We start from the raw sequence: 24,585 nt of genomic DNA on the forward strand, positions 1-24,585 counted from the left end.
CATCTATGGTTCTAGAAAAAGCATATGACAGGGTACTAAGAGAGGAACTGTGGTACTGCATGAGGAAGTGAGGAGTAGCAGAAAAGTATGTGAGGTTGCTGCAGGACATTTATAAGAACAGTGAGGCAATGGTGAGGTGTGCGGTAGGTGTGACAGAAAGGTTCAAGAAGGGGGTGGGACTACATCAGGGATCAATCAGGGAGCCCCTTCTTGTTTGCAGTGGTGATGGACAGGCTGATAGATGAGGTCAGGCAGCAGTCTTTATGAACTATGATGTTTGCAGACGACATTGTGATCTGTAGTGAGAGGAGGGGACAGGTGCAACAGAGCCTGGAGAACTGGAGGTATGCTCTGGTGTGACAGTGAAGATGCAAGGAGTGGTGGGTGAAGGTGGGTGAGGTTAACTGTGCCTTCTTCATGTTTGAACTTTTATCAGTTTTGTTTTTGAGAATATTAAAATCATATATGGCAAAAGACAAATTACACAGAGAGATGTTTAGCTACTTTAACTGGGCACATGTTTGACAGTTACATGCAAATTAACAATTTTCCATAAAACAAACATACATTTGTTTTTATAATCTCTTTATTAAAATTCACAAGTAAGACTATTCAGAAACTGACCATATTCAGAGTACTCTGACAAAACTATGTGCAGCAACCAACAAAGTTAAAGAACACGTCTGTTTTAATGCTTTGCCTACATTTTCAGTGCAAGATGAAGTTTTCATGCACAAACAACCAAACGCTGAGGCGGGCACTGCAACACCCACGACATAACTGCACTATCACGTGCTGCCTCTGGGTTATTTGTCCTTTGGAGAAAAAGATGTAGCCGAGCCCTAAATGCATGTGAAGCAGCAACAAACCAGTGTACTTCGTGGAAACACTATGGCTCTGTAGGCGTGTGCCGCCGTAACACTACAGTCAGTAGTGGTTCAAACAGAGAAACAGCCGCACTAAACTATTTCTTTTTATTACGCTTTATTTTAAGAAGAAAGGATATTTAGCAAGTTAAAACGAAAAAAGGCATTCGTAAAACACCTGTCATCCGTGGCAGTTGGCCGTTGCCATAGCAACTATCTTCATTCATATCTTTCTGGTCAATTCTCAGGTGCCCCGTATTCGCGCAGACGGCTCTCCTGGGTGCGCGTTGCGTTGGACTTTCCCAATTGGCCGAGACCCTACCATACCGGAAAAACAGGGGGCGGTACTTCTTCTTAAAGAACACGTGCTGTATGCTGTATGACTAGATAGTTCAGTTCATTATATTTAAAAGACACAAAAAATACTGGAAGTACAGCGTTGAATATTTTTCCTTGTTTTTACAGAGTGAGTAGAGCTGTCAGATTTCTTAACAGCCTTCCCTCGGGCGGTTTTTTCAAAGGGACTGATAGTTAAACTGACGGGCAAAGAAAGCTTTAATCCCAAGCAACTATTGAAAAATACAGCACTTCACAGCAAACGTTGTGAAGTGCTTCATTAGTTTCATTAGAGTTTAGAAGTTTTAAAATATTTTTATGCCTTATAGTCACTTCCTAAAACTCTTCTGAAGACTCTTCTGCGCTATGTTGCCTTTAAGGCTAAACTCGGGGCTTGAAAGCTCAAATCCCTCACTTGACGTGGAAAAAAAGACGCACGACAAGTCTTGCCTGTTTCTATTAAAGGTGCATAATTGTTCCAGCCTTCAAAAAGTAATTTCCTGTTATATTCTTCTAAAAGTGAATTATTAGCTGTGTTCTTTGTGTTTAAACAAAGAATTATGTGATTGGTTTGTGTTATACAAAATGTGTTTGATGGTCCGGGAAACCTTTTAGCGGCGGAGTAATGTGATTGGACGAAGTACTTGTCAGTCATTTGAAGTGTAAGTTAGGTAGTGCTGCTCCGCCCTCTGCAAACTGCCAGCAGCTGCAGCTAGTAGCAGAGCAAATGTTCATTTGGATGCACACATTGAATGAAAGTCAGTGTAGGAGGCTGTAGTCAGCAGCAACTAACAATATCTGCACTAGGTGAAGTTATCACACAGTGTAGATTGTAGGCACACAGCCACACAGGGCAAGCAGAGACACGCGTATACGTTGGCAAAATCCAGGTTGGAGATATTTGTGACAGGGGAAGGTAAGATTTGCCGGGCTCTCATTCACCAAGAATTTCTGGTTAGACAGGTAGGTTAGCTAGCAAGCTAGCCTAGCTAACTAACCAACGTTATTCGCTGCTAATTTCTCATTATCTTTTATTCTTTGGCCTGTGAATACAGAGGTGGTATGTCGTGACTTTGTCACCGTGAAATTACAATAATTGTTTATGACTTGGCTGACATTTTCTCTGTGTATGTGCAAAATGCCACTGCCGGTACTGTTAACGTTAGCATACTGGCTAACTTAAAGATATCATGTTTCATGTCATCAAGACGAGCTTGCTAGCTCCTGACACTGGCTAATCTGGTACAGTTAATGTTACATGCTGCATGCGGGGAAATACCGACGCTGAGTGTCTGTGTGTCCAGGAGCAGGCGGTGTGAGGTAATGCAGCGGGTCACGGCGCAGCTCGTCGCCGGGCTGGTCGCAGCGGTGCTGTCGCTGCTGTCCGAGCAGTCCTGGGCAGATGGTGGGGGGCCCAGCCTCTCTGAACGGGTTATCTGGGCTGTAAATGCCGGGGGCGACGCGCATGTAGATGTGCACGGGATTCACTACAAAAAGGACCCACTAGAAGGGAAAGTTGGTAAAGGTGAGTGAACGTGATTAACTGTTAAGACGCGTGCGTGTCTTCGCTAGGCTTCACCTCTGATGTTCTAGTGAGAGTGACATTGTGAAGGTAGGTGCTCCACGGAGGTAAAATTGGCATTTCCTGCAGAAACCCCTGCGTGCTCTAGCTTCCGCAAGTAGCTCCAAACTTATGAGGAGTCAGCATAGAGGGCTACAGCCCCGCCCCACTCAGTATGTAGAGGAAGCAGGTACTGATGTGATCAGCGTGACTGGAGAACAGTTTTTGGTTCCATTTTTGAGCCAAACTTATTGAACCTTAGTGAAAACGCAGCATGGTTGGTTACTTTCTTGACGCACGCTGCTGTTATGTCATCAAATGTGGGGTTTTGCAATGTGCTGCTTTAGTTGACTTGCAGCATATTTCTAGTACTTTTGCTGTTAGACAGATCTTGTCTTCTGATTGCATGATGTTGTCCGTTTGTAGCGTCTAATTATGGGATGCGTCTGCCAATACTACGGTCCAATCAGGAGGACCAGATTTTGTACCAGACAGAGCGCTACAATGAAGACAGCTTTGGATATGACGTTCCCATTCGTGAAGAAGGAGAGTATATACTGGTTATGAAGTATGCAGAAGTTTACTTTGCTCAGTCACAGCAAAAGGTAAGGCAGTTTTAAAAAGCTGTTCATGGTATGATTTGCTAATTAATAAGAAGTTAGTGAGAATAATGAATAAAGAGAGAGGAAACATTTTTATATATAAACATTTTTTGTTGCATTTAAATTGGTTATGGCCCAGTATATTTCCCAGCTCATGACCACTGTGTGAAAGGAACATGATAACCTCACATTTAATCCACATTTTCTTGTACTTTATGAGTTGTTAATGTTCCCTGCTAAAGGTGTCTGTAAGTGACGGTACAAGAATGATGTGTTAATCATTACTGATTCAGGAATGTTTTTCCAGGTGTTTGATGTTCGTCTAAATGGCCACGTGGTGGTGAAGGACCTGGATATCTTTGATCGAGTAGGACACAGTACTGCTCACGATGAGATCGTGCCCTTCTCTATTAGACGGGGCAAGCTGAGCGTGCAGGGAGAGGTGTCCACTTTCAATGGCAAGCTCACTGTGGAGTTTGTAAAGGTGAGTTCTAATTTGTTGAATTATCTGAGAAATACCTGCTTGGCTATTTTTACACACGGTTTACATATGATTGGTGTATTTGGAAGTCTTTGTCATTTCATGAGCTTAAAACACTTCTTTTAACCCCAACATGTCCAAAAACAATGTAATTCTTATTTTCTATATCTCTAATAGTGTTTTATCATTATAATATGGCAACAAGCAGCTATGTGTAATAGTCAGAGGTTGGGAGAACAGGTAGTACTCACTTTATATTAATATAACTCAAATACAGTTTGATCTAGATATGAACATAACTACTTGTGTGTCATGGGTGCCATTACCTCTGTCACACATAAAGCTTTGCATAATAAACTCCCTTTGTGAAAGTGTCTCTTGATAGCCAGTTGGTGTGTGGGCTGTGAAAGTGACTGATAACCATCCAGTATCATATTGGCCTTTTTAGGGTAGAGTGAACTTGATGTGGCATGCTTTTCTGTGCAAATGTTCCTTCTATTATTTTCAAGGAACTGAAGAAAATAACTGGCATAGCAGATACTGTTTTTGCTGTTTATGGGTGGAGTCACAGAACTTGTTGAAAACTCAAAAGCCTCTGAAGAAAAAGCCTAAAGCCCAGACCCTACCATGCTTCTTTAAAAAAAAAAAAAAAAGAAAGAAAGAAAAAGAAAGAAATTAAATCATGTTTGTTTTGTTTTTTGGGGTTTTTTTGAGGGTTTTTTTGCCTCCCTGATTTCACTATAACTATACCTGTTAGATTTAATATGAATTGTTATAAATAAGCTAAAAATTAAAGCTAGGTGTACATCACTAGCTTTGATACTTGCAGGTGGTGCATTCAAATTAGTGGTGGAGGAGGAACAGGCTTACTAAGAGTGTGGCACATCTGTGGTTTTCATTCTTTCTGAACAGTCTGTTTTCATGTCACAGATGTAACGTGCTGTTTCACATTTGTTTCTGTGATTTTGAGTTTATTCATTTCTGGATCATCTTGACACATGAGCTTTGGTAAATATCAGGAGAATCACATCAAGATATTATCTGAAGCTGTCCTTTCCAACATTGAGTGCACAACAGGACTCTCACTGCTAGAAGTGGTTTATTTAGTTTAGGCCAGGATGTTGTCTGAGTAGAACGCTAGAGGACACCTGTGAATTCATTGGATGTTTACTTGCATCTATTTTCATATCGACACAGATGGTGAGAGTTTTGTGGGTAATGTCTGTGAAAGTTGGGGGTGTCAAAATGGTTGGATTGGTTAACATTGTAACATCTTATTTTCCTTTAACCTCCTAAGACCTGAACTCTTTCATGGCATGCATTTTCAATTTATCTTTGCAATTTGGGCTGATTGGGACCTGATGAATGTAAAAACAAAGAATTACCTGATTTTTTTTTTTTTTTTTTTTTTTTTTTTTTTTTTGATTTTTTTTTTTGTGTTAAACTTGATTTTTGTTTCTGAGAAAAATGAGATCCACATATGAGGACATTCGTTTTAAATTTCGATAGAACAGTGGCAGTATAATGTCCTCGTAAGTGGTTATCAGGCCCTTGTAGAGCAAAACTTAATATTTTGGTCTAGACAATCCAAAATGTGATGTCCACATATGTGGACGCCAGGTCCTAGGAGGTTAAATAATGTAATGTAATGATTCAAAAAATTTAATAATAATTTCATCAGTGCTTGAACCCTGTGTTTTGAGGCATGCCCTCATCACAGCTGACTCACAAACCTTGTTGCCTTCCTTGGTATCATTTATCCCCCATAGTGTCTTTAAGCTTTTCAATCTAATTGTCTTTAGAATAGTTTGTGCATCTTGTACCATATTTTAATATCTTGAATCTCTTTCATGCTCCTGTTAATAGTGGAATCGATGTTATCAGTGAGGTTCCCAATAAGTGCCTTTGAAATGGTGGTTTACTCAGTAAGAGTCTCATGTGTGAGTGTGTTTTTATTGTTGTTTTTTTTCTTATTTTAATTCTTTCATATGACCTGCTATTTATTGCTTTATCAGAAGGTAATAATTCTTATTTTGTTAAGTATCTCCTCCAGTGAGAGTGTAGCAGCAGTATTATGTGTTTCCCATTCACATAATCCATCATGTTCGACTTTAGACTTTTAGAGATATATGAGCATGAATGAATTAAAATCTCCCCCCCAAAAAACCCCAAAACTTACTTGACCTAATTAAGTAGGACTACTTACACACACACATAAAAATACATAAATCAATAAAATAATAAAATGCGCACATATGCGTGTGACTTCTTATTGACTGCTATCTGCGGTTTTGGAGTGATGTGGCAAAATGACCAAAATTAAGTCATGGGTTGTGTTACTGTACAAATATTCTATGTGGTGTTCTCATTTCAAATGTGTTTAACTAGTTTCACTGAATGACTCCAAATGGAAATTGTCTTGTGTGTGAAAATAAATGGTAACATGCGTCACAATTATTACACATTTCAGTTTATACTAGTAAATGTTGATCAATGAGCTTTAGGATTCCTTTTAAAGCTCTGAGGTCTACCGAATGACAGCAGGTAGCCTGTTTGTAGGACATGCGACTGTATGCTAAATTTATAAAGTGGCATACTTGGGAAAGTTTCTGCAGTGACCTCTTTCTTCTTTTTTTTTTTTTTTTTTTTTTTTTTTTGTTTTGTTTTGTGGACCACTGGCACTCTTTGCATTTTTCCTGTCTAAAATTTTCTTCCCTGAATCAGTTGAACTCCATTTGGACAGAAAATGTGATTAAATGTACACCACAAACCGAATGGGCAGTCGAGAAACAAACAAGGAAACTCAAACAACTAAATGGGAGCTTTGAAAGTATATGTGGATACACGTTTTGGTTACATTTGACTCTGTTGAATCTGCTGTTTCAGGGTTATTATGACAACCCCAAGATCTGCGCTCTCTACGTGATGAAGGGGACATTAGAAGGTGAGTCCGGAGATTGTTCAGCACTTTACAGTGAAGTGTGTTGAATAAAGCATTTTGACTTTCTGGGACCAGCGAGCTCTCCCTGACTTTTGTTCTACATCTTTTAACAGATGTACCAAAGCTTCAACCTCACCCTGGCTTAGAGAAGCCTGAGGACGATGACGACGACGACGATGAGGGTGAAGTAGGCGAGGAAGGTGGGAAGAAAAAGCCCCCAAAAGGTACCCATCACAGGGTCCAGTCAGGCCCCCGAACACCAAACCCATATGCAGCTGACAACAGCAGCCTAATGTTTCCCATCCTTGTTGCGTTTGGGGTGTTCATCCCAACACTGTTCTGCCTCTGCCGGCTGTGAGCTAAAACTATCGGCGGAGGAGACATCAGGTGGATGAGATGGACACGGGACTGTGAAGAAAGGGAGGGGGAGAATGAGGGGGGGAGGGGGTCATGGTGGTAACAGCAGCACAGGTAAAACATACACGCAGGAGAGGGCTGGACAAGGAAGTACACAAAGAAGACAATAACTTTTGGAAGACCCACTGCAAAACGAAGCAGATGCTGTAAGAATGGGGAAAGAAAAGGAGATGTGGGAAGTGTATGCTGTGCGCTTCTCTGTGAATGTGTTTGCATCCACCTCTACTGACCCTTTTGAACAGTGTTAGCCATTTCCACACCAGTCCTTCAAGGTCTGGGGAAAAAAGAAAAAAAAAAAACAACATTTTGGCATTAAAAAGATGCTCAGGAGTGATTGGTCCGGGACGGTTTTTGTAAACTAAAAAGCATTGCTTTGTATGGGGTGTAACAAGAATGCACTCCTGCTCAGCATCTGGCCAGACATGTTATCTTCAAATTGGAAATGGTACTGCTGAGAATTTGATTAAATAGAACTAACTAGAAATCAAAAGTCACGGTTAATGGAAATGCAGTTGTCATCTGAGAGACAAGTGCAGAGATGGAAATTTTTGTATCTTTCTGTTCTAGTTGGTCCTTTTTGTTGATGTGCCATCTTCTACCTGCCATGTTGAAATATCTGAAAGTCCTTTGCAAACCAGTGGGCTCACTTGCTGTCTAAGTCGCCTTGCCTTTACATAAATGTAGGTCGGGTTTCAGAAATGCGTCTGTGTGCAGTGATGAACATCTTTGGTATTGTTCCACCAAATACTAAATCAGGGCCATCAAAAAGTGTCCTCATCTGTGATCACAAATTACAAGACCCTATTGGATTTTGTTTGTTGGTTTTTGTTTTTTTGTTTTTTGTTTTTGTTTTTTTCATCCCGAGGATGGGTTTATTTTACAAGTTGCACATCAAATCTTTAAACAAAGCCATTTCCTTCAGTAAAAGACGCCATATTCATATTTAGTGAGAGGCAAAGTTCATGCTGTGAAAAGCTTCATTGAGTCAGTTACATCGCTGTATTTTCTGTGACATCTGCCTTTTTTTTTCTTTTTTTCCTGTTCATTCACTAGTGCGTGTCTTTCTTTTTGTTTCACCTAAGAATGTCATTTTTGTTATTTTTTTATCAGAAAACTTCAAACATGGTGGCCTGTTTTTTTTTTTTTTTTGTTTGTTTGTTTGTTTGTTTGTTTTGTTTTGTTTTTTTTTGTTTGTTTGTTTGTTTTTTATTTGAATTTTATATCTTGTCTAAAATGTGTGTTTTAAAACAAATGTGAGTAGTTGACTCTGCAATGTTAAACCATCAGAACAGTTTAGGACTTCTTAATATTAGGATTGTAAATGATTAAAACCCCCCTGACCCCGATACACTTGTCATATTCTCAAAGTCACTCTTTGTATATCGGATGTTTGTCCTCTGAGAGGTGAGAAAGCACAACAATAATATAAGTTCAAAAAAAATCAACTGTGTACCAGATGTTATATGTGAACCTTTATTCAATTCTTCTCTTAGCTTTTTCCATTCTGTTGTCGTCAAACGTTTCAGTGTTGCCTGTACCTTTTTGTGTAGTTACATTGTGAATTTCCTGTGGGGTCATGTTTCGGTCTTTTGAGTTGATCAAATTGGGGACAAATGAAATTTATGAGCCTTCCCCCTCCGCCTCACACACCCCTGCATATCCATGTTGTCGGCGTCCGCTTTGACTTTGGTCACAGCTTTTGGACAAAAATGTTCTTGGCTTTCCACGCAGACTGAAAAGAGGCTTTGTTTTTTGGTTTTGGTGGCGTTGTTGTGAAGTCTCCTGTTAATGTATCTAGTTACTTACCTTAAGTGCTTAGCTCTACTCTGAGGATGATTTTGTAACTTTGCCTGTTTCACTAATGCGTCTTAAGTACCCACCACCACCACCACCCATCCACCCAATCCTCCTCTCCCCTCTCTGACTAGTATTGCTGTTGCCATAGGCAGTACTTGAAAAGTGATTAATAATTCAGGTGTCGTGGATGCTTCCTCACTCCTCAGTCCTCCTCATTGTGATTGATGGTGGTTTAAAAATTTGGTACCAGAAAATATTTAGCCAGTTTATGGTAGTTGTGTGGTTTTTGGTTTGTTTTTTTGTTTTTGTTTTTTTGTTTCTTTTAAATGTTGTAAACTCTTATTTCATACAGACTGGTGAGAAATGAAAGAAAAAACCAACAGTGTTTCAGTGTGCCTTGGCACTGATTCTCCAAGTTTCCAGATCATAAGTGTGTCACGAAGGAAACTGACTGGTGTCTTATGTGGGTGCTTTAGCATGTTCAGGTTGTTTTAGCGTGAAGTTTACTCGTATTTTCACTTTATTTTTGGTTGGGTTAAGGCAGCCAAACGTGGTAGGGTTTCCTAAGTGGTTAATTGTAATTATCTTCAGAATTTTGCTGGTGATGCCAAAATGTCTTGACTGAGTCTCAGCATGTTTTTTAATTGGGAGTGAAACTAAACTTGGAACCTCTTTCAAGTCACTCCCATCGGGTTTGAAGGTTTTTTTGTTTGGTTTTTTTTGTGTTTTTTGTTTGTTTCTTGTAGGACAAAGATGATCATTTGATTCCGCTGACCTTTGCCTTTATTGTGGCACTTAGGCTCGCTTGATGACACAGACATCAAGAATGCGTAGTCATTCCTTCCATCTGTCTGTGCATTTTCTGCCACTTATCTAGGTCCCAGGACAGCTCCTTAAGCAGAGATCTCTCTCTCCCCAGCCACCTTCTTTACCTTCAAGTGTTCCTAAGACAGCTGACAGACACGAATCTCTCCAGCGTGTCTGGGGTCTACTCCAGCCTAGTCTCAGTTGGACGTAACCGAAACACCTCATCCAGGAGCTCAGATCAGGCCCAAGTCAGATGCCTGATTGAGCTCAACTGGCTCATTTTGTTGCAGAGATCCAGCAGCTCTGCTGACCCGAATAGCCATCCAGTCTTTAAGGCAGAACCTAGACACCCTTCAGAGGAACCTCTTTTCCACCGCTTGTATGTGATCCGTCATTGTTTTGGTTGCTATTTAGAGTTCATGGCCATAGGTGATCCACAGGTAATTCGACAGCTTCGCTTTCACATTCAGCTCCCTCTTCACCATGACAGAGCACTGGAGCATACACCTGCTCCTTCCTTCTCTGTCTCACAAACAAGACCTGAAGATACTCAACCTCCTCCACTTGGGGCAGCAACTTGCTCCCAGCCTGGCGTGGACACGCCACCCTTGTCATGTGCAAGCTTGTGTCCATCGCTCAAAGAAGCCATCAAGAAATTTTTATAATTCTTTATTATAAATAGTGTACTATTTATAATATAGTGTACTATTTGCATGGTTTTAAAAAAAAAAAAAGAAAAAAGGGAGGGCACACAGATGTCCTCTTGGAGTCTTGCGCTCACCCCTTGCAGGGAAAATGTAACACCAGCTTCAGGGGGCCAAGTGGACCCAAGCCATCCCATCAAAATGCCTCTCATAGCACAGCAGAAAATAAGGTCTCCTCGCTGCAGTCGTCAAGTGTGTGACTGATTTTGTTTTGGGTTGGGGGGTTTTTTTTGTTTTTTTTCTTTCTTTCATTTGTCACCAATCTGTATAAGCGCCTTTCTTTCCTCTGAAAAGATGCAAAACATTCATTTAATCCAGCGCCAAAGTCACCATATTCTGCTCCTCTGCAAGTCTACACAGTCGCGTTTGTATATAAGGTACAAGATCACACTTTTTATCGTGTGACGGCAATGTTTTGGGTTTTGTTAATTTGGGGTTATAGGTGAGGGTTTGTTTTCGATCTTGTCTTTTTTTTTGTTTCTTATGAAGATGACTTTGTGGCCTTTCTTCTAGGGAGAAATGGTTATTGGTACAGAGTATGAAAATTCTAACAGGCAGCCAGATGAGCTGTCTGTCAAACAAATGAGATTATCTCTGAATATATGGGATCTTCCATTGCGTTAGGTGTAATTTAAATCGGAGCGGGGCTGACCTGGAGATATTTTATAATACGCTTGGATTTGTTTGAATTTTTTTTCCTCAGGATTTGTTTTAGTTTGACTTTTTAAAACGTGATATATTATTGGTGTGACATTTTGCACTGCCTCATGTATTTTAAAATGTCATTTGTGTGTATGTATGTGTGCGTGCATGTGTCTTTGTTGCCTTGAATTGTTAAATACAAATGCGCTTTACCATCATTCGCCTTGAGGTGGCTCTTTTGTTGGCTTATGTCAAAACAGCCTTTTATTTTATTTTTTCTTCCTTCTCTGTACAAAAAACTTTTCAGGGCTAGATTTTCATTCCACAGGAAGGACTCTTTTTAGGAGAACAGGACACATGTCAGAAGAATTACGATGTACATCAAGTCTGTTCTTAACCCCAACTCAAAAGCCCTTTCAAAAGCCACAAAAAAAAAGTTTTGCAGGAAAAGTGTAATAAACATATACCCACAACGTATTTCAAGCAGTCTCCTCACATCCTTCTTTCCAGACCTTTTGTTGTTGGTCTCGTAGTTAAACTACCGCAGTGGAATGAAGATCTGCTCTGCTTTTTTTTTCTTTTCCCACATGAGAACCAAAGAATTTCAGTCATTCCATCCAAATTGTTCATCACAGTCCTAACATGGTGCAAAATAATTACCTCTCATCCTTTCTTTCACCTGGGAAACGTTCTAAATCAAACTAACATGTCATTTCATGTCTTGTCATCGCATTTATTGAGGTGATGCCATAATACTCGATCTTCTTTTCAAACAAAAGATATCATTGTAAAAGAGTTGTTTGAATTGCTCTGTAATTATTGTAAAATTGTTTTTTATTTTTGTTTGTTTTGGCATGTTTTCTTTAATTTTTATTTTCTTTTTTTTAAATAACTAAACGTGAGATCAATTTAAACTGAAACAAATTTGAACAGCAGAACATCAGCCAACTTGCCCATTGTCCAGGCAGCAGCCCATTAAATTTGAACAGCCGAGTCTGCTGCCGTGAATGTGTATGTGTGAGACCTGGAGTGTGCAAGTTGTACCTTATACGCACGTGTTTGGTAAATAATTGCTCTTCTGAGGGATGTAAGCAACAGCAGGTGGACTGAGATACTGTATGCGAGACCCCTGATCTTCTGCCTCAGATATGGCATATATGGGAACTGCTGATAAATGCTGTCTTTTTAATAAATGTGCTATTTTATCAGAATGTGTTGTTGCTGTTCTTCCACCTCCACCACCCAGGAGTTACCACCTACAATTATTCCAGGTCATTTGATATTTGAAAGTAGTGCTCTGGTTAATTGAATTTCTTTTAGGCCAAGTACTTTGGAATTAAAAAGCAATGTATTAAAAAGTGTGACTTAGTGTAGTGTACAAAAGTCTTGAGCCACCCCTCATTTCTTTCTTTTCTTCCAAGGAGCCAGAGTTGTATTTAAGTGGTCTTGTCTGCTTTTTTTTTTTTTTTTTTTTTGGCTCGGCTCACTTTCATTGCAGTCCTTGTTCCTCCCCCACATTCAGACGAACTTATTCTGTTATGTTACCAATCACTTGAGCATAAAAGATGCGCAACTCAAGGAATAAACCAATATTGCCGACACATAACAGACAACTTGGCAAAACATAAAATAGCATTTAATCATTTTACTGCTAGTAGCCTGTTGCAAAAACACATCTGTTCCTGTTTCTTTAGCCAAATCTATGAAAAATGCCAAAGATAAGTTTGACACATAAAATGGTGTTTTTACTCTAACAAGGAGACTCCCACGGAGCTGTTAGTCGAAAACTTGGTATATCTCTGCATAGCGAAAGCCTAAAGAAATATATCTACACCGGATGAACAGTTTGCGAAAGTAATTTATGTAATCCAATGAGGTCTTTACTGAAAAATCCAGCAAAGATCTGACACTGAGAGGTGCATGTGGACAGAAGTGGTCTGAGTGGAAAGAAGTCATGCTTAATGAAGAGAAATGAGGAGAAAAGACTCATCTGTGCTGAATGACACAAGAACTGGACTGAACATCAGTCTCAACAGATCTTATGGAGTGATTAAGCCAATTTGTACAGAGGTACAACTGTGAGTGTGGACAGCCATCTGTGAGACAGCGTTGGCGATCTTTCCAAAACTATTATGAACACAAATTTCATTAAAGGTTTAGATCCAAGCTGGAAGTGGTTTCCTTTCCAACCAGATGCTACGACCCCAAACACACTGTAAATGTTTACGAATAAAGGTGGTCATACCAAATATTGACTTTGTCTAATCTCTGTTTTTGCCTTAAACATTTAGTTTCCATGTTTGTCTGCATGGTTCAATCATTCACAGCACCTATTTCCCATTTTCTTAACAACATATAAAGAAATGACAGATGGCTCATGAATGAATAGCTTCCAATACATTGGCTTGGCTTGGTAATTATTATCCACCGATCACACGTGTGTGTGTGTGTGTGTGTGTGTGTGTGTGTGTGTGTCATGGCTTGTAAAAATCCAGTACAAGCCAGGCTCTACCTTAAACCTCTTACCTTAAAAGTGCCCGTGTCATGTGACGCTTTGCATAAATAACACAATAACATACATTATTCATTTTTTTTAATTACCTCACAAATGGATAATTGTCTCTCAGATGATGGTGGCTACTCACTGCCTGAACCCTTTGGCCAGATTATTGTTATTCAGATTAAGGCTAGCAGCTTTCAAATAGCTTTGAGTGCCTCACCCCCCACTGGCAAACTGAGTCAGAGGGTGAGTGTGTGTGTGTGTTTAATGATACTAATCCTTAAAATAGTCTAAAGGCTAAAAACTGAAAAAGCCTGAAACCAAATCCCTCCACAGAGGCTGAAAACACACACTCCACACCACATCAGGAACACATGGATCTGATTTTGTGTCATATTCCTTCAGTTTGATATATATTTGGCAATAAGATGCATGTATCTCACAATGGTAAAGAATTGTTCCAAAAAAAAAATAACAATTTTGAATCCAGAAACAAAAAAGAATTGCTTCCAAGTCAGGCCACCTCAGGACTGCCTGTTTTTTTTAGCTGGGCTTTCATTTATTATTGTTTCCGTTTGTCCTTTGGGTGTATACATTTTTTCATTATTAAACGCTTATTGAATGGCAGCAGCATTGTGGCATCTTATACCTTATGTTCCTTGGTGCCATAAATTTAGGGACGGTAACAGAGATGAACAAAGTCAATACTTTCGTCTAAAGAATTTTATTAATAGCTGATTTATTGTGTAGCCAATAAGTTATTTTATGGTCGGTCCAACCACATGAGCAAAGCACAGAAACAAAAATGTACAATAAGTCCTTTTTTTCACTCCTTCAGAAGTCATATTTTGAGTAAACAAATGAAAAATGTTTAAAAAGTGAACGATGATAATCATCAGTTTCTGAGTTTCTGAAGGATGATAGAAAACTGTTACAGGGTCCGAGCGTCTAACTGTACTTCCTCACAAATGAACAGAATAATCGCAGCTCAGTTCAGCATGGTCGAAGCACATGTGCAAGCCCTTTGTTTGTCCAGGTGTTGTTTTTTCTTCTTTTTCCCACCAACTGTGAAAACTTCTTTAAATAGAAGCACGAGGCAGATTAATGCGTAGCTAAAGGAGGACAGCAGCTGAACAAAGCAGACTGAGGAGGCCGCATGTTTTGTCATGAACCACTGCTGGACCGAGTCTCATAACCACAAAATTGCACAATAAACTTACAGTATGTCATATTTACAATTTACATATTTACACACACACATAAATAGATAGATAGATAGTTTGCAAAAGATTTAGCCTATAAATTAATCATTTTGACATTGAAGTGCATCCTTTTCAGTTTTGTTTGTCGTCAGCTGGTATTGGCAATAGACCGTGCAAAAACAGTCAGGTATGATTGTTAACCTCATCCAAAATAAAGAGCCATGAAAGGTGTGTGCGTGAAGTCAACACCACCATCTCTACATGACACCTCAGTTCCATCCTGACTGCAACCCAGGACCAAGCCCAGATCCAGAAGAGGACTCCCCAACATGTTGTCCTCCGAATCTTTTACAAAGGGCTTTTCACCCGGCGGATCTCCACCGGACAAAAACACCGCCCGCCAGATGTTTGTCAGGCTGGGGCCTCGCCTTCGACCACCCATGACCTCCTGTGCGCTGTGGAAAAGGAACAGCAGGTCCACTCTCAATTCCACGGTGTGACCCTGTGACCCCAGAGTGTACCTAAAGGTGGCAAGAGACAGTGTCACAATCAGGCCAGCCATTCCCAGAGCCCATCAGTCAAATGATATTACTGTGTCTTGAATAAGACTGTGTGGAAAAACACCAAAAGTACATTTCTTGAGTTTTGAGCCTGTACCTTGTAGGAAGCTTGTGCTTCTCCATGGATGGAAGCACAGGGCGGATGTCCAGATGTTGCGGGTTGGAAAGTTGAAGGTGAAGCTCGGCTCTTGTAACCGTTAATGATAAGATCTCCCCGGTGAGGACGAACTCCACACCTGTATCTGGTGAGGCGGAGAAGAGGCGGTTAAGAGTCTGCCAGAGTCACGGTACAGCATTTCATGTCACAGAGAAGCACATTCACTCATGTCAGGCTTCGCCGCAGAGGTGATGTTTTCACTCCTAATTCCTTGTTAATGAGCCAGCAGGATGTCTCAACAATTCTTGAAGGGAACATTAAGCCAGCTAAGACTCATTTGTGTGCAGATAACACAGTCCTCCCTACAGCTGCATTATTCAAGTCATTATCCACCCCCAAACTGCCTTTCTGTCTTCACTTCACCTCTGCTGAAAAATGATATTTTCCAGAGGAAAAGCCAGAAAGCCTACTCTGTGTGTGGCTGCTTCGTGTTTCTTTTGCTTAATTTTCTGCTAAATTAGGCACCAATTCATCCCTGTAATTTATTCACTTAGTTCATTGCTCATTAGACCCATTCAGAATGGTTTACTGAACAAAGTTTCTCTTATCTCCTAATTAATATGCAGCACAACTTTTTTTTAAACTCTGGGAATAATATTCTTAATATAGCAGGTAAGCTCAAGAACTATGAGAAGAAGCTGTATGGAGCCGTTATAGCTGATGTTTACAGATGTGAAGAGCCCGTTCCCGTGGTTACCACACAGATAGTTTTATGTATTGAACTAAACTCCATTTTGGAGGATTAACCACAGGGATGATCGTCGATTTTAGTTGTTTTTTCTGTTTGTTTGGGGGATTTTTAGAAATGCGCTCTCCCACTAGGATCAACCCAGCTCAACACATCTGACCTCCACAGTACGAGCATAAAGTTAAAGTGAAAAGTTAAAGTTTATTTTGCCTGGGTGTATTCTTTTTTTCCCCCTTACCTCCTTTCATGCGACCTTGAATCCCTTTCAGCCTCCTGCAGTTTACTCCTTCTTGACAGCAGCGGTAGACGCGCCGGACGAAGCTGAACAGAGGCTTTCCTGGAAAAACCAACCCACGTGAAGCTCTAGAGGAAAAGTGCCGCATGCGGATCTCCAAACGCGTCCCGCTATCTACGGGAGCTTCTTGCGTGTTCTCCAGCCAAGGTGCTTCCAGTTCCGCGCACCGGTCCGCGGTGCTCCGCAGCCACCGGCCTGTGCGTAAAGTCGCTTCGTGTGGCTCCCCTGACAAAAGCTCCGATGTGCCCACCGCGCGCCCAAACACTCCACAGCAGCTCAGCATCATTAAAATGAAAAGTGATGTAATCCGCGTGCAGTTTGAAGAGGCCATAGTGAAATCCAGAATTCCGGCCAGTGCTGTTCCAGCGACGAGGAGCGGCCACTTCCTTCTCTGATGCCAACTCTCCAAAGCCCTGCGGCCAGTTTGGACTCCTCGCTATTATACCCCACTGACAATGGGGGGACAACACATCACTTAGAATTTGAATCCTGGCCCTCCTCACAGTCCCTGCCCCTCTTTTTGTCCGTGCCTAGCCCACCCATTTGACCCCCGCTGCCTTTTATTCAATGCGCCTGCATAATGAGGCGCCCCCAGAGCGCCGAGCAAGCCCATTCACATTCAGCTACTTAGCTAATTGCCCTAATTACTCTATAGCTGGATGGTCGAGAACGACCTTACCCAGAACACGTATAGGGGAGGATATTCTTAGAGAGCATAAGTATGAACATCTTACAGGCATGCGTTTGGCATTCCAGACCGCTTTGCACGCACCTGTTCGTGGTCGTTTGAGCGAAGGCATTAACCATGAGGCAGAAAAAAAAATCGGCCCCACACTGAAGTCATAAGAAGATCAGGCAACCGCCGCTGTGTTCAACAAGTCATGAGAAAAGTAGCTCATAAGAGGCCAACTCAGAGCGGATCACATATTCATTTTATTTTAAAACACACAGCAAACCTCCTCTCAGAAAACCTTCAAATACACACAGTTTGTGTAAATGGCAGCAGTAAATACAAATTATACTCCTGATAAACAAATATTTAAAAAAACACTTTTTGATTACTGAAATAGAAATGATTATAAAATGTTTTAAAATTTCTAGAGAAATAGAAGAAATAAGCCAACACAGGAGCAGCGAACATGCATGTCTCTCTTGTCAAATGTGGGAGAGGATAACGATTCTGGCTTCAGTCTAAATGCATGAGTGCAAGCAACAGGAACATCTGCTGCAGACAGTTACACAGGCTGAGCTTTTTTTCTTTTCTTTTTTTTGTTTAAATATAACAAATAAAATTGGACTCAAATAAGCAAGGAAGTAAACATAACCTACTTTACCTAAGCTTTAACAAGCATCCACTGTCATAGCAAATTTATAGTTACAATATAAATAAAAAAAAAAAAAAACAGTTCTGCTGTGAATATGAGATCCACTAGGGTTTTACAGCACAGTGTCACAGTGTATGGTAATGTACAGCATGTCGTGGGAACAAGTAAACCACAGCTGGAGGGCTGCAAAGAAGATTTAATCCTGTTGTAAAATTTCCTACAGCAGAGCTTTTTTCTTATTTTATTTTTTTTAATGTTACTTACAGGGCAGTTCTTCTCCTAGTAAAATTCATTTCCTCCTGAACGAGCGACCCGATGCTGCCCTGTCACAGCAGGTTAACCCCGTGTTTCAGCAGTCTGTGCCGGGCCTTGCTGGGTAGCGAGAAAGCGCTGTCCTGGTGGTTTGGGATGCCCGAGTTCCTCAGCGAGCCGCCGTTCTGCTGGAAGTAAGTCTCCTGGGCCACGCTGCGGGTTCCATACACAGCTGTGCTGGCACTCCTGCCGACATAATGTCACGCAGATTTAAATTTCAAGCCTGCGGAGGGGCGGCACGCAACGAAGCGTGACAAACAAACACACTAAAGAAGGCAAACAGTGTGGTTTCTTTGCCAGTATATATCAGCTGTCTGAGCGAGATCCACGCTAGGTAAGGGAAGATTTAGGTTCAGAGGGATGGACATGATAAACTGTGAAATACACCCCCCTCCCTTCTAATCTTTACTTGAGTAGAAGAAGAAGAAGAAGAAGAAATCCCCCTGCCCCCTCCACCCTCTCACCCCAACAGCTACTGCATCATTGCCATGCTGACCTGATAATAGCCTCCTGCAGAGTCTCAGTGTTACAGAAATGCGAGTGAAGAAGTGATGTGGCTCTGACAAAGGGTTGATCCCAGGCTCCCCCTGACCGGCCAGACAGGTTGGCTGCAGAGACACACAATAACAGAGGCACATTAACCTGGACAGGCATGCCTGCAGCTCAAAGGAATGCTGATCACAGTCCTTGAAATTAGCAGTTAGCTCATGCAAAGACAATCTACCAACCCTCCCCCCTCCCAGCCCCATTAACCTGGGTAGAGATGCCGGCACTTATACTCACTTCAGCAGAAAAGTGAAAGTTGGAAAACTGGAAGAGACAGAATGTTTGGAAATATCAGATTTGAAAAAAAGGTTGAAAAGACAAGCGTAGGGAGTGCCGAGTATTTAACGCAGGGAGACAGCTGATTAGATATTTTAGGGGCAGTTATTACTTGTGAGCGTGCTCTGAACGCAGTCGAAATGGGCAAAGGTGTAGGGCCCCGGACCTCCCGGGGCACCCGGAGAGATGGTCCTCAGATGGGCCTCCAGTCCATTGAGTGAAGCCAGGCTGCTGTGATACTGGAGACAGAGCGACAATGCCACGTATCAGCATGACAAAGGCAAAAACAACGCACTCGTTTGCTTGAATTTAAATTAAGCTGCAGTTTGCAGAGGGAAAAAAAAACAAAACACAGCCCTCACCACTTCCTCCATAGAAGTGGCGTCACTCATGAAGTGAGGCTCCACCAGCAGAGCCAGCACCAAGCCCTTCACTCTGTGCATGTACAACGTCATGGGGATCAGCGCATTCTCCTCTGAGGCGTCAGAGAGACCTTGAGGAGGAGGAAGAAGAGGAGGAGGATCGCTCTTCCCTGCGCTGTGGCCTGAAACACTCCCACAGGAGACACTGCTGTCTTGCTCCACCACCTTATCATCGTGCGGCTGCTCATTTCCAGACTCGACTGCTTGGAAGTCAAACACCCCCCCAAAAGCTCCCTCCCCTTCTCCTCCATTTAGATGGGAGTCTTCTTCAAACACGGAGCCGTCTCCATCACTGTGAATCTGGCTGCGACCACCTGTGCTGTTGCGGGAGCGGCTCTCTTCCATCTCATCTTCAACAGAGTGTTCTCCATTTGAGAGAGAAGGCCTGAGCGACTGTGGAGATGGGTTGAGGGAATTGGCAGCGCTGTGGGACGGAGCCGGGCTGAACACATCCAAGTCTGACAAACGAGGGCTGAGGGACGCCTTCTGAGGAGGCTGGGAGGAACTTGGATTTGACACTTGTGACTCAGTAGAAGGAGTGTCGGATAAAGTCCTTGACAGGCGGGTCTTCTTTGAGGGACCGTCTCGTTGTGGCGTGGTAGGACAGCTGGAAGGTTTTAGAAAGTCAGAACTGTGTAAGAATGGGACTCAAGCAGCTTGTTGAAATAGGCTTCACTAAATATCATCTGTAAAATAAATAAGGAGAAACCACCTGAAACCTTTGTCGACGGGAGCAGACTGCAGGTCCTGGAGTTCAGGCGTGGTCAGGAACACAGTTGTAGAGCTGACAGTGCCGCTAAATGAGCTTGATGCACTTGTTCCATTGGGCCTCTGAGCCTACACAAGAAAAAAATTATTATTATTATTATTTTGCTGCCTGTTATACAGCAGCAACACTTAAATGCAACAACCAGGAGCAGCAGCACTCCTTATTTCAGTGTCTTTCTGCACAATGACAATAAAAGCTTTCTGAGAACCTCTGAGAGAGAAAGCTGCATCATCAGCCCACTTTAATTATCCACCAGCCCACATCCTCCTAGGGGATCTAACAGGTTTGCTAGATTGTGAGAACACCTGGCACCACACTGCAATTCTGCATGCGTCTTTGCATTACCTGCTTATAGCTGAGCTACCCCGGGGTCACAGTGGTAGCATACAGGATGAATCACTGCGTGTGCTGAGATTAGTTGTCAAGGCTTACTCCAGTTTTTCTGCTTTCTGTCATTTTTAGGTTTTATTCTTTATTCTTCAACACAGCCTGAACTCTCTTAGACGAGCTTTCTTATACTTTTCTTTAAATAGTCTTCAGGAATAGTTCACCAGGCTTCTTCAAGGACATTGCCTTCTGTTTTGTCTGTCTTTCTGTCAAAACACTGCTTCAATAATGTTGATGTCCAGTCTCTGGAGTGGTCAGTCCATGACTGATGGTGTTCCACTGTGTCTTTTCTATCCAGGTTTAGTGCACTGACTGTGTGTTTGGGATCATCATCATGCTGAAAAATGAAGCTGCTTCCGATAACATACTTTTTGGCACAGTTAGATCAAAATGATGGAGCTCTACTGGGTTCATAATTCCATTCATTTTGACAAGATCTCAAACAAGACTGGTGGAAACGCAGTTCCAAACCATGACAGAGCCTCCGCCGTGTTTTATAGATGGTCACAGACACTCGGAGTGTCTCTGAAACTTTTACATTTGGAGATTTGGATTCATCACTCCATAAAATCTGCTACTACCTTTCTCCCCATTTCCCTTCATTATTAATGGATTTTTCTCCCCTATTTCTTAAGTACGTTACTTTCAGAATCTATTCATCTGTTATAGATTAACAGGACACACTGTACACCATGTTGAGATACACCAAGTTTTCATCAGGCTGAAAATATGCCAACACTTAATATTCATTCATTTTTACAATATATACAAGCTGCAGTTTCAAACCTAAACAATTTTTTGATTGTTTATAGCCCGTCCACAAGTGACGTTCTGTACTTTAGCAGCAGGCCAAAGTTATGCTGTATTTTTTTGTTACATTTTAGACATTATTAAAGATCGCCTGCGTCTTAGAGAAATAAAAACATAGAGTCAGTGGAGACATGTGGAATTATTATGCGTTTATAGACCTATCACATCAAAGAGAGTGACCCTGGATGAAGAATAAGTTATTTTCTGACTTCTATTGAAGTACGGCTTTTGCAGCTTGTAAAGAAATTTGTCACAAAACACTAACTGCACAGTGCATCAATCAAGCATGGTGTCCTCACAGCGGAGGGACCTGGTGGCATCAATCCTTTAAGTCACTCTTAAATGAGTGTTAAAGTACCCTTGAGCTTCCATCCCATATGCTAATTATGTGTATGTATGCGTGTGAATGGGGGGGGCCTGGTGCGTCTCGTCTTTTCAGGCTGATTTACTTACTTTAACTTTTTCATTATATCTACGATTTTACTACTGCTGATCTGAAGAAAAAGGAAAAAAAGTTTAGGAAACCTCTGGACAAATGCTGAAGTCCTACCTTGGTGTATGTTTCACTCTCGTGAACCATGACCTTCATTGTGAGCCCTGGAGACATCTGTGTGCTGACAACTCTTTGAAGCAGATCACAAAAAAATACATTAAAAAAAAAATCTGATTTCAGAAGCTGACATTTAAAAGAAGAACTCGTGGCCGTTCTCTTCAAACGCGCGCTCACCTTCCTCTGAACAGAATACAGCCGGCTAACACTAGAGGGCAGCGCTGACAGGCCTGAAGAATGAGGGCCGCTTTGAGCAGGAGAAGGGGGTCAACCTGAGGAAATGAATCCGATGAAATGTTACCTGCAGCTCATGCAGAAATAAACAATAAAAAAAATAATTTTGCTTTTATGTTATCATCTACTGAGCAAATCTCCAGCGTGTGCCCACCGTATTGTTTACATGTATCCTGCAGGTACACTAAATAAGCAGAAATGAACCGCTGATGGTTTGTCGAGCCATGCTGAGGTCTTACTCAACACCACAGGACATTGTGACATATTCTGCCTTCTGAGTGGCGGCAGGCTACTAACAGTACTTACGTTAGTTGAGTCAATGGTCCTCAAGCAGCTGAAGATGTGACTAAGCTCTGAGGATCCTGACTGCAGGTGAGAGAGGTACCTTGCCCACCTGGCTGCCAGGGTTTCCTGACTGTTGAGCTGCAAAGCAAAGGTCAAACTCGATGACAATGAGCATTTGGGGATTTTATTCAGACAGGTGGCAAATTAAAGGAAATTCAAGCATAAAGGTGGCAGAGCACTGTTTAACGGCATGGCCCGAAATGTCTCACATGGACCCAGATCGCATGCCTGCCACAGCGTGTGATTCACCTTGTTGTCATACTGAGTGCTACGGATGAAGCTCAGATAAGAGACCAGAGATGAAGGTTTGCACTGACCCTTCACACTAAGTCCACCCAAAACCATTTCAATAAAAAGCCCCACAGTGTCGCTGAAAGCCACAAACATGGGTCAAAAATGCAGCTTTTTTCCCCTTTAACTTGTCACTGGTTGTGCTGTCAGATATCTTGATCTTTTTGTGACGGCTGATGTAAATGTTTCTTAAACCTACGTAGAACAAAGCAGAAGTATTTGTGCAGCTGCACCTGATAGCTCCGGCGGACAGGGCCGTTGTAGAAACAGAAGAGGTCAATCAGCTGGTCCAGGAACTCAGAGACGCTGACAGTAGGGACATCCACCGAGCAGCCCAGCGCCTGGGGGAGAAAAGAAAACACATCCCCAGAATAACCATTGGTGAAGCCTGAAATATCACAAGAGGTTGCTGCTGGGCCACCAGTAGAGCCCCACTCACCCAGAAGAAGTCGTCTTTCATGCGGATGGCGAACTTGTTGCGCCGCAGCCTGAGCGTGCGTGTTGGAGAGGAGGAGAGCTCGGAGACGCAGCGGCCCACGCCGGCGAGCTGCCCACACAGCAGCTCCTGTTTGTCTAGAGGGGTCTGACAGAGACACATGATGCTTTCACAGACTTCTCTGAAATCAAGCTAAGAACATAAGCACACAAATACAAGTGCTGGGAGATTGTTATCATCTTCGACACACTCCCTCCCACACACACACACACACACACAGTCACACACACACAGTCATACACACACTAGACGTGCAGCTTGCAGCACTTTGTGTCAGCCAGACCTCTTCAGGGAAGAAGTAGCAGATCCCATCTCTTGTAGGATCAGCCTCTCCTCTGACCTTGGATCCATCATATAGGAAGAAATAGTTACACCTGCAGAATTAAGCACACATGAGTGGCTAAATGTGTCATTTAAGAAATAAAGAAGCAAGAAAAGCCACATTTCAATCAGTAATACTGTGCTGGAAGCAAGCATCTAATTAACTTTGTGCATAAACATATGTGTTTGGTTTGCTATAATAATGTAGTAGCTCACTATCAGTAGCAAAGCCGTGTATGTTTATGGTCCACCCTGCATGCTGTAGCTGTTGTCTGTAGTAAAAGTGGCTCTCAGCGGATCTTACATTCTTGAATCTGGCTGCAGAAGCTCAGCCATGACCGACGCGAAGCTCCCAGAAGCCCCTCAGTCATCGGCTATCTTGTATCCATCCGCTTGAGCAGGCTGAAGATGCACTCTGACAGACACACACACACAACTACAAAAACACAAAAAGTGGAACTGATGTGTTATCCGCGAATTCTGATCTTAGTAATCGCCTCTCACACCGCAGACGGTCCGCTGTTTGCCGCAGATCACTCAAAACACGGCCACGGAGCGTGTTTTCACGCCATGTTTACGTTTCGCTCGCCGTAAGGTTTAATCACTTCCACACAGAGAAAATATCGCCACTTGAGGAATGCAGGACAGTCACACGCAGTGGAAATCATGTGAAAGGACGGCGAGCGCACAGGGACAAACTAGTGCGCCATTACGCTTCACATTAGTAGAAACGTGAAGACGAGAGTGTGTGAGGATCACTCACTGCTGGTTGGCGGATTGCCTCTTATTGTCACATTGATTATGATCCCAGTGTCGGTGCTTTTACGTGAAATTTTTGTGGAAAGTTTCACCTTCTTCTTATTTTGTTTGTTTGTTTTGTAAAACTATCATGGCGTTTTCAGACAACGTGCTTCTCAAACATCCTTGAATGTATGAATCCTGCCA

General features: G+C 42.0%; 3 protein-coding genes across 6 annotated transcripts; 1 reads left to right on the forward strand and 2 right to left on the reverse strand.

Moving 5' to 3' along the window:
* The first annotated feature begins 849 nt into the window (after positions 1 to 849).
* On the forward strand, positions 850 to 12,365 carry mlec (malectin). 3 transcript variants are annotated; one of them, XM_039620861.1, is made up of 6 exons: positions 850 to 1,332; positions 2,507 to 2,727; positions 3,190 to 3,368; positions 3,673 to 3,849; positions 6,733 to 6,790; positions 6,901 to 12,365. In XM_039620861.1, exons 2-6 carry the CDS (start codon positions 2,526 to 2,528, stop codon positions 7,143 to 7,145), a joined length of 861 nt encoding a protein of 286 aa, XP_039476795.1. In that variant the 5' UTR covers positions 850 to 1,332; positions 2,507 to 2,525; the 3' UTR covers positions 7,146 to 12,365. The 3 variants fall into 3 exon arrangements, with proteins under 3 accessions (XP_039476795.1, XP_039476796.1, XP_031593883.1); XM_039620862.1 differs by lacking the exon at positions 850 to 1,332 and adding an exon at positions 1,635 to 1,667; XM_031738023.2 differs by lacking the exon at positions 850 to 1,332 and adding an exon at positions 1,832 to 2,118.
* Positions 12,366 to 14,362: 1,997 nt separating this feature from the next.
* Positions 14,363 to 17,070, reverse strand: si:ch211-170d8.2 (uncharacterized protein LOC571755 homolog). Its single transcript, XM_031738004.2, has 3 exons — positions 16,500 to 17,070; positions 15,514 to 15,658; positions 14,363 to 15,377 (listed from the first exon to the last, which is right to left on the reverse strand). The coding sequence occupies exons 1-3, from the start codon at positions 16,885 to 16,887 to the stop codon at positions 15,059 to 15,061; spliced, it is 852 nt and encodes a 283-aa protein (XP_031593864.2). The 5' UTR covers positions 16,888 to 17,070; the 3' UTR covers positions 14,363 to 15,058.
* Positions 17,071 to 17,477: 407 nt separating this feature from the next.
* Positions 17,478 to 24,337, reverse strand: hps4 (HPS4 biogenesis of lysosomal organelles complex 3 subunit 2). 2 transcript variants are annotated; one of them, XM_031738016.2, is made up of 12 exons: positions 23,945 to 24,336; positions 23,603 to 23,693; positions 23,263 to 23,406; positions 23,057 to 23,164; positions 22,494 to 22,610; positions 22,131 to 22,225; positions 21,954 to 22,026; positions 20,150 to 20,274; positions 19,378 to 20,044; positions 19,128 to 19,254; positions 18,690 to 18,801; positions 17,478 to 18,379 (listed from the first exon to the last, which is right to left on the reverse strand). In XM_031738016.2, the coding sequence occupies exons 1-12, from the start codon at positions 23,974 to 23,976 to the stop codon at positions 18,208 to 18,210; spliced, it is 1,863 nt and encodes a 620-aa protein (XP_031593876.1). In that variant the 5' UTR covers positions 23,977 to 24,336; the 3' UTR covers positions 17,478 to 18,207. The 2 variants fall into 2 exon arrangements, with proteins under 2 accessions (XP_031593876.1, XP_039477049.1); XM_039621115.1 differs by lacking the exon at positions 17,478 to 18,379 and adding an exon at positions 18,977 to 19,003 and having other exon boundaries at positions 18,721 to 18,801; positions 23,945 to 24,337.
* Between the last annotated feature and the right edge of the window lie 248 nt (positions 24,338 to 24,585).

The sequence above is a fragment of the Oreochromis aureus genome, linkage group 12, assembly GCF_013358895.1.
Source record: "Oreochromis aureus strain Israel breed Guangdong linkage group 12, ZZ_aureus, whole genome shotgun sequence".
In the NCBI taxonomy this organism is placed as follows: Eukaryota; Metazoa; Chordata; class Actinopteri; order Cichliformes; family Cichlidae; genus Oreochromis; species Oreochromis aureus.